The 14,259-nt window shown below is 35.3% G+C and overlaps 1 protein-coding gene across 3 annotated transcripts in view; it reads left to right on the forward strand.

The window, feature by feature from the left end:
- The window catches only part of LOC128018916 (phosphatidylinositol 4-phosphate 5-kinase type-1 beta), a 35,771-nt gene that overhangs the window by 10,397 nt on the left and 11,115 nt on the right, over window positions 1-14,259 (forward strand). For all 3 annotated transcript variants that reach the window (XR_008185018.1, XM_052604789.1, XM_052604790.1), the window contains exons 3-7: window positions 2-70; window positions 1,057-1,187; window positions 3,476-3,593; window positions 7,189-7,341; window positions 7,954-8,250. Coding sequence is in view for 2 of the 3 variants with exons in the window: in XM_052604789.1 (XP_052460749.1) it covers window positions 2-70; window positions 1,057-1,187; window positions 3,476-3,593; window positions 7,189-7,341; window positions 7,954-8,250 (768 nt within the window). In the remaining variant the exon portion in view is untranslated. The remainder of the gene's footprint in view (window position 1; window positions 71-1,056; window positions 1,188-3,475; window positions 3,594-7,188; window positions 7,342-7,953; window positions 8,251-14,259) is intronic.

A 14,259-nucleotide genomic window follows, 5' to 3' on the forward strand; every position in this document is an offset into this window, starting at 1 on the left:
GATGTCATCAGCCAATGAGAATGGAGTCAGCGGGTCTAGCACTAACAGTAGGGAGAAAACATATAAAAAGGTAAATTAATATTTTCTTTATATCTACCATAGCATCATTATAAAATATGACCTTTTTTTTTTAAACAGTTTTTAAGTTATCTATTGTGTTTTATGTGCATATGTGTATACATTTTTACACATTTACTTTTTATAATAGTATATCTAGATCTAATACATTGCCATTCAAATGAGCAATGTATATATACTGTACAGACCAAAAGTTTGGAAACATTACTATTTTTAATGGTTTTGAAAGAAGTTTCTTCTGCTCATCAAGCCTGCATTTATTTGATCAAAAATACAGAAAAAAACGTAATATTGTCAAATATTATTACAATTTAAAATAATTGTTTTTAAATTTATTATACTTTAAATTATCATTTATTTCTGTGATGCAAAGCTGAATTTTTAGGATGGAAATCTAGACCGTAAATATATAATAATTACAAAAACAATTATAGCACAACTTTAAACAAAGTATTTACATGGATATACACAAATAACAAAAATAAAAATACCATGCTCACTTTCCAAGGTAGGACCTCATGATGATGTACAGCAGTTATTACATCAGTGTGTTGCTGCATGTTGATAGAAACACACAAAAATAAACATCAGGAAATTGTCCGCCAACACTTCTGTTCAATGAAGAATGAGCTACTTTTTTCCAGTCACCTTATTATGTTGATAATGTCCACCCTCCTAAATGTTGGTATCAACAGACGCCTCTCATTGAACTTTTCAAAATTCTCGAATTTTACTGTGTCGGTAGACATTATACACTTGTAACCTTTTCATGTTATGACTGATCTAGTATTTCCAGTGAACCTCGCTCAAGAGTTTTGACCCACAAATGTCATTTGTTTAACCAAAGGAGATTTAGGAGGCGAGTTTAGTCTTGTGCATCTAACATCTAATGAACAGAATAAACCCACATAAAAGCGAGTTTTAAAATTACTCAAGTTTACTAAATTGTATTGCTTTTTATTACCGATATTGTTACAGACTACTTCATCTGCTCTAAAAGGAGCTATCCAGCTTGGCATTGGTTACACCGTGGGGAATCTGACCTCAAAACCTGACCGAGATGTGCTCATGCAGGACTTCTATGTGGTGGAGAGTGTGTTTTTACCCAGGTATGAACAGAGAACAATGTTGCAAACATTAGCTGCCCACGCAGGTTGTTGTCAAAGTGGTCTGGAATGAGGAAATTCTTTCACAGTTTATCACCCATTGCATTTAGTTTGGGTCATCTGCTGTTCATTTCTTCTTAAACAAGGAAATCTTAACATCAGGGCATCTCGCAGTGTTTAATCACACACAAGACAGTCTATCATAAGAGCTAGAAACTTGAGCTTATTCTACTTCCTGCACAGATGATTCCCAAAAGCTCTTTAGAGTGAGCAGAGTGTTAATACAAGATTAAAAGAGACGACACTGATCCACTGGCCTGACTTCCTTATATATACAGTCAGGTTCTCTAGGCATTTGTTCGCCCTCAGTTTGAACCAGTATGACAGTCTATGGCTGTGTTTGAGATGGGATACTAGTATCCTACTTACTGTATCTTATGTATACTTTGTGATGCTTGCTATTTAAAAAAAAAAAAAAACAAGCATGCTAGGGATGTGCAGCAAAGCCATTATCTGTATTTACAGTAGGAGTGATTATGGGAAATTATTTGTATCCGTATTTGCATTTGGCCAGAAGTGAAAGTGGGCAGGACTTACTGTAAGATGGTTAAAACTAATCAAAGAAGTACATTACTGGTAACTGTTTCCTTAAAGCACATACTTCTTACCCAGTTCTTACACTACCGTTCAAAAGTTTGGGGTTGGTAAGATTTCATGTTTTTTTTATGTTTTTAAAAATCACAATAACACGAAAACAGTACAACTGTGAAAAATTATTACAGTTGAAAAGAATGGTTTTCTATTTTAAGATGTCATTTATTCCTGTGATCAAAGCTGAATTTTCAGCATCATTACTCCAGTCTTCAGTGTCACACAAGACTTTAGAAATCAACCTGTTATGCTGATGTGATGCTCATGAGACATTTATTATTATTGTCAATGATGGAAAAAGTTGTGCTGCTTTGTGTTTTTGTGGAAACCATAATACATTTTTTAGGATTCTTTTTATTAATAGAAAGTTTGAAAGAACGTGTAACATTATAAATGTCTTTACTGTCACTTAATGCATTTTAATTTAATGCATGCTTGCTGAATAAAAGTATTCATTTCTTTAAAAATTATTGTACTGACCCTAAATTATTAAATTGTAGAGTAAATTTTGTATAAAAAATAGTATTAGTGATTATGCATAATATATTCTTACATGCTTTATAAGCACTTGACAATAAAATTAAGTTAAATGAAGAGTGCATGGTTCACATTACAACAATTATATGTGTATGTGTATGTATATATATATATATATATATATATATATCCAAAAATAGGGTACCACAGGCATTTTTCATAGAGAATAGATGATTATTAAACAGAGGACACTCCGACTTTTATATTATTGAATTTATAGGTATAGAATCAAATTATAATTTTACATGTGTTGATTAAAATATCAGACTACACTTACTTTGTAGAAAAATTACAAACATTTGCACATGCGAAACCCATTTTTCATAATTAGGTCTTTCGTCTGCCCGTCATCAGTCTGCTATTGTTTTAGTTCATAGAAAAAAAACTCACATACAGAAGTCAATTGTAAATTTTGGATTGGGTTACACAATGGTTATGGATTGGGGTTTTATAGTGAGACATAGTCTGAAACAGCTAATGCCTAGAACTCATTCAATTGCCCTGAAACACAGCAACCCTCTAACCTACTTCTGAGGGATCACTAGCACTTGTTGTTGATTATGACATCATCTGGTCCTTTCAAATCACACTTTCAGGAATTATTAAAATGGGGTTAATCCAAATAACTAATGCCCTGCCTTGTAATAGTGAAATGTAGGTTACCAGATTTTTATTAAAAAAATTTCTGCCAGGGCATGCTTACATTTTATCATGTGTAACTGATTTGACTGACCCTGGTCTTTAGTTTGTGTAACCGTTAATAGAGAAGACTAGGACCTCGTTGTCCTGAGGCATTGGTTGCTGTTGTGTGTCTCTGGAAAAGATTACCTCTGGTGTTTACTGCTATAGACTCACATTGCAACAAGGACACACTCAATGGGACTCAGAAAGATCAGATGTGTATCTGTTCCTCAGGCATAAAGGAGCATTTAGGTTAGGTAACAGTTTCTTCTCACAGGATTATGTTTGCAGACAGACCCCAGATTCTTCCCAGAAGCCTCTTGTGTTGGGGAATGTGATGATCATTAATGCAATGCACAGTCGATTCACTTATTTGCTTGTTTTTTTTGTGAGAAATTAAACAAATACTTTCACTTTTGCAGTGAGGGGAGCAACCTGACTCCAGCGCACCATTATCCAGACTTCCGTTTCAAGACGTACGCACCACTGGCTTTTCGCTACTTCCGGGAACTCTTCGGGATCAAGCCGGATGATTACTTGGTAAAATGTTTTTTTTTTTATTTCTATTGGTTTTGGCCACATTAAAGGGTACATTAAATTAACCAAAAGTGACAATAAAGACATTTATAAAGTCACAAAAGAACTATTTTCACATAAATGCTGTTCATGATTTTTAAATTCATCAAAGAATCCTGAATATAATGTATCACAGTTTCCAAATCAATATTAAGCACCACAACTGTTTTTAACTTCAGTAATAAAAATAATAATTAATGTTTCTTGAGCACCAAACCTTTTCATTTGCATCACAGAAATAAAATACCTTTTTAAAATAAGTTATTTCAAATTGTAATAGTATTTCACAATATTAATTGTTTTTACTGTATTTTTGATCAAATAAATGCAGCCTCTTTGAGCATAAGAGACTTATTTCAAAACATGCAGGCCTACATATCTTACTTTGCATGATATTTCATCAAGATTTGCTAATGTTTCGCCCTCTACACAACTTTTAGTTGTGTGTGATATCATAAATCCATTTTGCACATTGAGGTGTTGGAGGAGTATGTTTCCCTGCTCCGCAACACTGCTTTGCTCTGATTTGCAGCCACTGCAGTGCCTCTGCAGCATCTCTGCAGCTCTCGTACAGTTTGATCTGCATGTTTGCGTGTGTGTCAGGGTGGATGATGCTGATTAGACGTATGATCTCAGTTGAGATGTTAATTGCCTTCTCTGCTCTTAGACGTCTAATGGCCTTGTAATTAGCCCAGCAGTGCAGGTATCACTCCCAGGTGCCTGATAGTCTGGTCTTCCTGTGTCATTGTGAACCTGCATTATATCATCCCCTGTTATTAATCTATTGTCCACTGCCTTTAGCTTGCATTAGACAAAAATGTTAATTGTAGTATGTGCAATGCAACGCAGATGCTGGCTTTGTGATTTCTCTAATGACAAGGGAACACCTGTTTACATAATACCATTCAGAAGCCAACTTTTTGCATTCTACATTTTGCATAGGTGAATGGGAGTTCCTTTTTATTTGCATTTACTATGGACACACTTAAGTACTCCAGAAAAATTAGCACGAAGGGACTCAAGTGCACAGTAGCAGTGAAACTATTTAAGTTCAGCGTTCTTATAAAAGCATAAAGCACGGCAAATGCCAACTATTCTCAGGCAACATAAATACTACCATTCAAAAGACTTGTTTTGAAATTAATCTCTTATGCTCACCAAGGCTGCATTTATTTGATCAAATAAGTGCAGTAATTTTGTAAAACGTTGTCAGTAGTCTTCACTACATTTAATGTTTATTTCAGTGGGGGGCGATGCAGTTATTATTTCTCTAATACAGTTATTTATGCATTTTTTAAATCCAATTGTGTTTATAAAAAGTATTTTACATTTCTTACAAACTGAGCAGATGGTCAACATGATATTGCATCATCTGTTGCACTAGAAATGTAAGGTCAAGTCAAGATAATTGCATTGTGCGATACAGTATTCCATGCAAACATCGTATGAAATAGCATTAGACATCCCCTTTAATGTGATTAAGTTTATATTTAACGTGATCACAATTTAATAAAAACTGAGCAAAACTCCGGCGGGATTGCATTCATAAGCTCAACAGAGTTAAGTGTGAATGGTTATAATATGCAATGCTGTTAAACCACATAAAAAGAGATGAGCAGGTCTAAAATTAATGCTGCAATCAACACCTTTTATTTAATTTTCACTTTCTTTGCGACCTCAGTAATAGATTTATTTGAATTGTACAGGGGCGTATTTGTTCAATCTGGTTAATTTCTGACACATGGCCTTGCTCAGTTTTACACATGCCGCCTATTTATGTGTTGTGTTGTGTAAATATACCCATAGTCTTTATACAGCAGTGCAAATGTTACCCCTCTCACCCGGGTCCTCTCTGACGCTCCTCGCACTCGCTCCGAGCGGGGCTCGAACCCGGGTCTTCGGCATGGGAGGCGGACGCACTAACAAGGAGGCTAAATGGCTACACGTCAGTCACGTCAGTCACGTGCGTCTCTAGAGATCGGGGAGTGAGGTTTACCTGCACAGCACTACTCGCTGGCCTCCGTTACACTCACCCCCCTAAACCTCACTCCCGTACGGGTCACGGCACCAATGTAACCCCTCTCACCCGGGTCCTCTCTGATGCGCCTCGCACTCGCTCCGAGCGGGGCTCGAACCCGGGTTTTCCGGCATGGGAGGCGGACGCACTAACAAGGAGGCTAAATGGCTACAGCCACTAGCGTCTGTACAGCACTACTCGGTGGCCTCCGTTACACAAAGAACATTGTGTTTTTTAAAGGGATAGTTCACCCAACAATGAAAATCTGCTGAATATTTACTCACCCTGAGGCCATCCAAGTTGTGGATGAGTTTGTTTCTTCATGGAAACAGATTTGGAGAAATGACAAATGCATCAAGGCGTTGTTAACTTTTGTAACATTTTTAATCCATCACTTCTGGCCAAAATATGTTGTCCTCGATCCATAATTTTGCTTTCTCCAGTGATAAAGGCATCTAGTCTGAATCAGGGGAGAAATATGCGCAGATCAAATGAAAAAATGTACAAACATACTGTAAATGTTGTGGATTTTGATGTGAGAGGGCAACAGGGGATGGACTGTATACAGTATATTTTCAGCATTTTTTACTTTTTTTTTTTTTTTTTTTGTTAACTATTCCTTTACATCCTTTTGTACAAGGAAATGTTTTGTACTATAACTGCTAAAAACTAAACATTCAAATGAATGAATAAAGTAGGAATGATGACTAAAATGCAGTAGGAAATGATCAGGTTAAGATGAAAGAAAGTGATGTTTCATGCTCTTCTGAGTTTGTTGTCTACATTTTTATAATTATGTAGACAGGGCAGAGGAAGCGCAAGCTAATTAAGAAGCTCCACATATGAAGGATGACACACAGTCCACATGCAAATGTCCATGTGTTTGAGCTGGAAGTACAACGTGACTGTTGACTTTCATTAGGCTCTGAATATGAGTGTCTGGCCTCGGTTCAACACTGTCCTCCTGCTTCCTCCTCCTCAGGGAACCCTGCCAGAAACCAGAAAGGTCTGGCTGACTGCAGCCAGTCAATTTGGTGATGTTTTATAAGTTACGAGTAGCTCCTTTCTTTAGGGTTAAATCTTTGTTGTCAGTTTAACGTAAATATGAGTGGGTGATTAGGTGTTTTGAAGCATATATTTAAAACACAGGTAAAAATAGATGCCCTTTTGTAAAGGTCCCACAGTACATTATTATAAACTGCATACAACACACTGTTTTTCTGAAATCTTGCGCATTTCAAATGCCCTTGGCTCCCATTCATTTTCTCACATAATTAAACATGGATATAATTATTAATAATAAATAAATAAATAAATAAATAATAGATAAATAGAATCAAATAAAAAAGACTGTACAATTGTATAATAAACTACATATAAAAAAGTGAAAAAATAAGTAAATTAAAAAAACAAATATATATATTATAATATTTTTTATTATAATTTTATTTAATTTTACTTCATGGCCAGTACTGTTCTGCTCTATTTAAACAGTCATAAAATGTCATGTTTTAATGAATTGTTTTTGTTGTGATCCTGCAGTACTCCATTTGTAAAGAGCCCCTGATTGAGCTGTCTAATCCGGGCGCCAGCGGCTCCCTCTTCTACCTGACCAGCGATGATGAATTCATCATCAAAACCGTCCAGCACAAGGAGGCAGAATTCCTGCAAAAACTGCTTCCAGGATACTACATGGTAGGTCACAGTAGAGTACAGACTCATTCATCTCCTTAGTAAAACACTGTGAGTCAGTAGATATAGATTGTTCTGTCTCATTTGTCTATTTTCAGCTAAACCAGCTAAAGTGTATTTTATATAATTTTATAAAAAAAAGTGTGTGTGTGTTTAAGTATCTTACTGACGTAGAGGACTATTCTTCGTAGTCAAGTTATATATATGTCCTCTGTGTCTCTTTTTCCAACCTTTCGTGTTTAGTATTATGTGTAAACATTATTGCTTATAGTCAGGAATAACTGACTACCAAACCTGATTTTTCTGTTGCATAATGTATCCCAGATGAAAAGATTGTTTACGTACAAACTCAACAGTCTGACTTGCTGTTATAGATCAAAATTAAAGGGGAAGTACGAAGCCAGAAAGGTTTCCTGAACTGTATGTCTTTATTTGAACATTTTGGTAGCATTGTTGCATTAGCTTGGTCAGGATGTTCGCACAAACAACATTGTTTTTGAGAGCGCCAAAGAACCAAAGTATGTCTTAGAGTTGACTGTAAACACTAACATGGAAGAAAGTATTTAAAGATCAAAAACGGTGTGTCCTTTAATTAAAGCAATTTATTTTCCTTAGAACCTCAACCAGAACCTAAGGACACTGCTTCCCAAGTTCTACGGCCTGTACTGTATTCAGTCTGGAGGAATCAACATTCGTCTCGTGGTTATGAACAACGTTCTGCCTCGGTCTTTAAAGATGCACTACAAATATGACCTGAAGGGCTCCACGTACAAGAGACGGGCGTCACGAAAAGAGCGGGAAAAGGCCTGCCCCACATATAAAGACCTAGATTTCGTGGACATGCACGATGGCTTGTACTTTGACACAGACACATATAATGCCCTGATGAAGACGCTACAGCGGGACTGCCGGGTGAGTGCTGCCCTAAATTTTGAAGCAAAAAATGAGTGGTGTCTGCATGTGCAAAAGTTGTGGGTGGTTTCCAGAGCACTGCTGGGGTTGGTAGCGTGTTTGGAGTTTTGTGTAGCGTGTGTGCAATAGAATAAAAAGCTATTTTGAAGTAAAACATCAACAAAAAGTTCATGATTCAAGCCAATCTTGATTTGATCAAACCTGAAGTGTTTTATTACAAGGTGTCTTGTCAAATCATGCACTTAAGTGTATCATATGGCTCATGTCTCACTAGAATAAGTGAAGGTAAGAAAAACAGGGCAATCAAAAATTATGCATCATCGTACACTTCTATTTTAAACTTGATGTTGCCCAACATTACAGATTCTGCCAAGTTGCTATCACTTAAAATCTGCTATCATTTTAACAATTCTCTTAAAGGATTTCCATGCCAATCTTTCTCTTATTTCACAATGATTTTAAATATTACGTGCTCTATCTCATTAACATTTCAATAAGCAATGTACACTACTGTCCAAAAGTTTTATTTTATACATTTATTTATTTTTACAAAATGACACTTTGCAGCAACAGCACATTAAATTGATCAAAATAGACTGTAAAGACATGTATTATGTTATAAAAAATATATGTTCTTTTGACCTTTCTATTCATCAATGATTTCTGAAGAATCATGTGACACTGAAGACTGGAGTGATGATGCTAAAAATTCAGCTTCACATTACAGAAATAAATTACATTTAAAATTTTATTAAAACAGAAAACAGTTCTTTTAAATTGTTTTAACAAGAGCCTTCTTTCTAAAACATAATTAAATCTTACCAACCCTAAACATTTGAACAGTAGTGTACATGGAGAGCAAATTGCCCGTTGTCTTAAACGGTTGACATCATCACAAAAACACTCATTATATGAACTCATGAGAAAAAAAAAAACATGAATTGGACACCTTGAAAACACCACAGATAGACCTCAAGCCTCAGTACCTGAATCACAACAAGGGTAACAATCAGCTAACTAATCTGTTTGAGGATCATTCTTACATTACAAGACATTGCATTACTAAACCTGAGAAGAAAATCAACAGCATGAGTGTACTGAAAAATAGAACTGGAGAAGGTCAAATGATACAATTATATGAAGTATGAAAGAGAATTGAACAGAACCACAAAACCACCAGCTATGCTTGGTGTGATGAGTATAGCATTATAGAAAGGGTGGATTGAGGTGTGTGTGTGTTTTTAAAAAAAATGCATCTGTTGTCATGTTTTGTGTTTTAAAACATAAAATGGCTTTCTAAAATGGCACTTAGATTCCCCAAGATTTAATATAAATCTCATGATAGAGTTCATGATTGTTTTCAGCTCCACAGTAGTTTATTAACAGACTCAAACCTCTCCGTTCAGCTGGGAAACAAACTGCATAAATCCAGTTTGGCATTCCTTTCTTTTTCAGCAGATCAGGCTGTTGACATGGTCTGGTAAATATTGTTGTTTTGCACATAATTGGTTTTTCCACTGATTTGTGCATTATTAAAGGGTATTTTCCATCCTAGACAATTTCCATTACAGCTTGAATATTAGGACTTTGTTGGTAAGATTTGCCCTACAATATTGGACAACTATTGAAGAGCTCCATATATTTGTTCTCCAGGTAAACCATTGGTGTTGTAAGTGCTTGTAGTGACAATGCTGTGTGGTTGTTAAGATGTTCTGAGTGATCTTAAGGGCATTGCTAGGTAGTTGAAGAATCACCACTAGTGAAATTAATGTACTGTAGATAGCATAACTCAAATACAGTACTGTTCAAAATTTTGGGGTCAGTTTTTATTTTTAGAAAATGTATACATGTATTCAGAACTGGTCCATAATTTGATAGTAAAGACATGCATGTTATTTAATGTTACAAAAGATTTCTATATCAAATAAATGCTGTTCTTTTAGAACGTTCTACTCATCAAAGAATCTTGAAAAAAATGCATCATGGTTTCCTCAAAAATATTAAGCAGCACAACTGTTTTCAACATTGATGATAATAAGAAATGTAATTTGTGTCTGTCCAGGAAAAACCATTAATATTAAAATGATCACATTATTCATTTTTGTTTCTCATTTGCACACTGCAGTGTTTTTCAAGGAAAATGACACTTTGTAGGTTCCTCCAAAATCAAGCTGCAAGTAAACAGCCCAGTAACTGAATTACCCAAATGATTGTGCCATGATGTTGAAGTGTACCAATGCTGCATTAGGTAACCGGCCCTCTTTGGTTGCCTTGTGCTTCTTGAGTTCTTGAGCAGACTTGGCACTACACCACGGCACGCTGCATTTCGGACTGTTATTTGTTTACCAACAAACAAGCTTCACAACGGTGCCATTGTGATGCCATTCTAGACATGACCTGTTGTTAAAAACAATTTGAGACAGAATGTTCCCTATATATAACAGTCCGGTTTTTTTTTGGCACCTTAAGTATACTGGCTGGCCGGCCCCATGTGAGCGCTGAACTAAAAGGATCAGCTGTAATGCGAGTCATAAGAGCGCCAAGGGAAAAATGAGAACACGAGTTTCACACAATAATGACCATACTTGGGGACATTCGGCCCGCTGTAGCCCTCCCTTGCGACTAGCTTCAGTATTCAGCAACCTAGTCTTCTATGGATTGAAATTGTTGATATGAAATTCTTAAAACTGATTTTTTTTTTCTGTCATCTTTTTATGAAAGAAGAAATGTTCATGATGCAAGGAAACACAAACTGCAGTCCAAACACATTTACACGAGTGCTGTAAGGTTTTATAGTTAGCTTTTCCTTCTGGCTATGTCCTGTGCAGAAACTAAAATGAACACTAAGCAGAAAGTTTCTCCGGAGTAAGCAACACACCTTGGGTCTCAACTGCAGAGCACAACAGAACCAAATCTATAAAATGCAACTGATGATCCTACTAATAAATTTAAGTGCTTATAACTTATTTTGAGCATAGAAAGTTATTCAACTCAATTTGAAGCATAGAAAGTTATTCAACTCAATAGATTCAAGTAGCATCTACTTTAAAATAATGAGTATTTATGAAATTATTAAGTGATCATGGGCAGTTCTATCTGTAGGAGGAGTCAATTTGCGATTGCAATGTATTCTGAGGGGAGAAGCACATGAAAAGTGAGTTGGTGCTTGCTTGTCAATGTCTTACATTTCTGAATTGTTTAAAGTGATAGTTCACCCAAAATTGAAAATTTGATATTTATCTGCTTACCCCCAAAGCATCTAAGATGTAGGTGACTTTGTTTCTTCAGCGGTACACAAACCAAGGTTTTTAACTGAAACCGTCTTTCAGTCTGTCTTATAATGTATGTCAGTCAGTCATCTTATAATGTAAATTATCTGTCAGACAGTCTTATAATATAAGTTGATGGGAATCACAGCTTTGAGAGTCAAAAAACGTACACAAACAAAACCAAATTAAACCCTGCGGCTCGACACACAGATGTGTAAAGACAACAACGATTGGTCTGTGCAAGAAACTGAACAGTATTTATATCGTTTTTTACCTCTGATTTTCACTGCAATGTCCAAACTGTCCTGGCACGTCTTCTTCTTCTTCTTGCTTTACGGCGGATCGCAGACTTATGAGTGCATTACTGCCACCTATCTCTCAAATGGACCATTGACACTCTATCTACAATCTCATTTAGGAATGTCTAAGTTTGGAACATCATGAACATCATTCATCAAGTTTTAGAAAGCCGGTATACCTATTTTTGTTAAACATATTTTTAAATGGCTAAACTTAAGTTAATGTTTAATTTTTGTTTTGTTTTTATTCAGTCACAATTTGTTTTCATAATATTACATTAATGAAAAATGGTTAGAATTTAGGGGTGCTATAGTGGCATTGTTTTGTACTGAAGAAAATTAATTAGTAATAAATAATTTTTTAACTAAGATCTGTTTCTGCTTTTCGTATTAACTTTGATTTTAAGTTCACCGTACTTTAAAATTTTAAGGCAATTGGTTTCATTTTAATGACCTGATTTTGACAATAAAGAACATTTTCATTAAACTGTCTCTGAAACATGAAAAATAATGACGCAGGTCTTTTTGGAGAGCTCATAAATGGTCTTCCAGCAACTTCTTTCTGCTAACAAGAAGAAAAAAAAAAATATATATATATATATATTTAATAATAACAAAATAAATGCTGTTAGTTTATATGAAGATTTCTCGGAAGTCTCAAAATTTTTTTAGATTAAACGCCTATTAAATAAAGGCACTGCTAATGTATTTTCAGTGCACATCACAGAATATTTTATAAAAATCAGCATTGTATAATATCAGCATTGCATGAGGAACTTTATAGACAATGATTTGCACAAAATTTGAAAATTAAGAACTTTTATATAACATATAGTATATTTTAGTATATTTTATCTAGTATAGTATATTTTTATGTGAAAACAGTATTTGAATAAAACCTAATGAGAAGCACTTTTTGGGTCATAGAAGGTCACATACCTAATGTTTACATACAATATGGACAGAGGTGACACGACAAGTGACAGATTTTTTTTTACTGAACTCTTCACCTGATGTTAATGAATGACCGGTGACTGTGAAGAGAGCCGACATTCTCATTTCATCTGACTCGACTGATGGCATCACACCAAGCTGCAAAACAGGTGGTTTTAGTGGTGTAACAGCATGTCATTGTGGACTGCTGCCCTGAAGCCCAGGATGTTTTCAGTGGAAAATCGAAAATAATGTACTTTACATAAGTATCTCAAAACAGGAAGAGCTTTCATGTGACACCAACCATTCACATTTGTTTCCTTTTTTATTAGTGATTGAACTAATTGTCATATTTAGCTCATATTTGTTCTTGTTATATTTTGTAAAGGGTTCATGAAGAATCAAACGACCTTGATGTAATATCCTTTCCAGTTCACAAAAGGCGAATACAGCTTGTTTTGAATGTCTGCAACTTTCTGATTTCAGACAAATGAAAACATTTGAGTACGTGATCATTCACAGACAGTTACACATCAACAATGAGTATTCAGTCTAAAACCTCATGTAAACTATTATGTTTGTGTGTGTGTGTGTGTGTGTGTGTCTATACAAATTCAATTTCACAAATAATTACAAAGAATGGCAAGCAGCACATTGAATTAAACATGGCATTTTGAAACATGAAACAGGACATTTGTATACATATGAATAGCTGAAATAGTATTTTCTTGTAGAATGTGCTGCAAAAATCTTCAAAAAAACAACTTAATCTTAACAAGAGTCTTTCACAATGGAAATATCTAGTAAAACTAGTTTTTAAAAGAGAGGCTTGCCTTTTGCCACCCACATTTATTGTGGTCAGTCCAGCCTAAGGAGCTCAAAAAAGCTGTAAATTCCTTTCGTCACAAGTAACCTTTGACCCTATGTCTCCATGTGCCAAAATCCTCTGTCGCCTTTGTTGGGTATTACTACTGTGACCTAGTTGAGGGCCCATTTGGAGGTTTTTAGACATTCGTGATGGGATGCAAACAAGGATGCTTTGTGTCCCTATTCAAATATTAATCATTTGAATATGGAGGATATGAGGGGAACAAGAGTGTCATGCAAAAGTGAAATCACTTAGACCCATTATTGGTTCACGGCTACCATTGCTCTCTATGGTTTGTTTCTTGGGTATTTTTAACAAGTTATCATTGCTGAGATCTTTTTTCTGGAGATCTATTGATGACTAATGTCTGTTTAAAATGGTTTCTTACTACTGATAAACAAATCACTTATCTTCTGACTCATTTCATTAATAACTCACCCTCATGTCGTTCCAAACCCGAAAGACCTCCGTTCATCTTCGGAACAGAGTTTAAGATATTTTAGATTTAGTCTGAGAGCTCTCAGTCCCTTTATTGAAGCTGTGTGTACGGTATACTGTCCATGTCCAGAAAGGTAAGAAAAACATCATCAAAGTAGTCCATGTGACATCAGAAGGTCAGTTAGAATTTTTTGAAGCATCG

The sequence above is a fragment of the Carassius gibelio genome, chromosome A8, assembly GCF_023724105.1.
Source record: "Carassius gibelio isolate Cgi1373 ecotype wild population from Czech Republic chromosome A8, carGib1.2-hapl.c, whole genome shotgun sequence".
Taxonomy (NCBI): Eukaryota; Metazoa; Chordata; class Actinopteri; order Cypriniformes; family Cyprinidae; genus Carassius; species Carassius gibelio.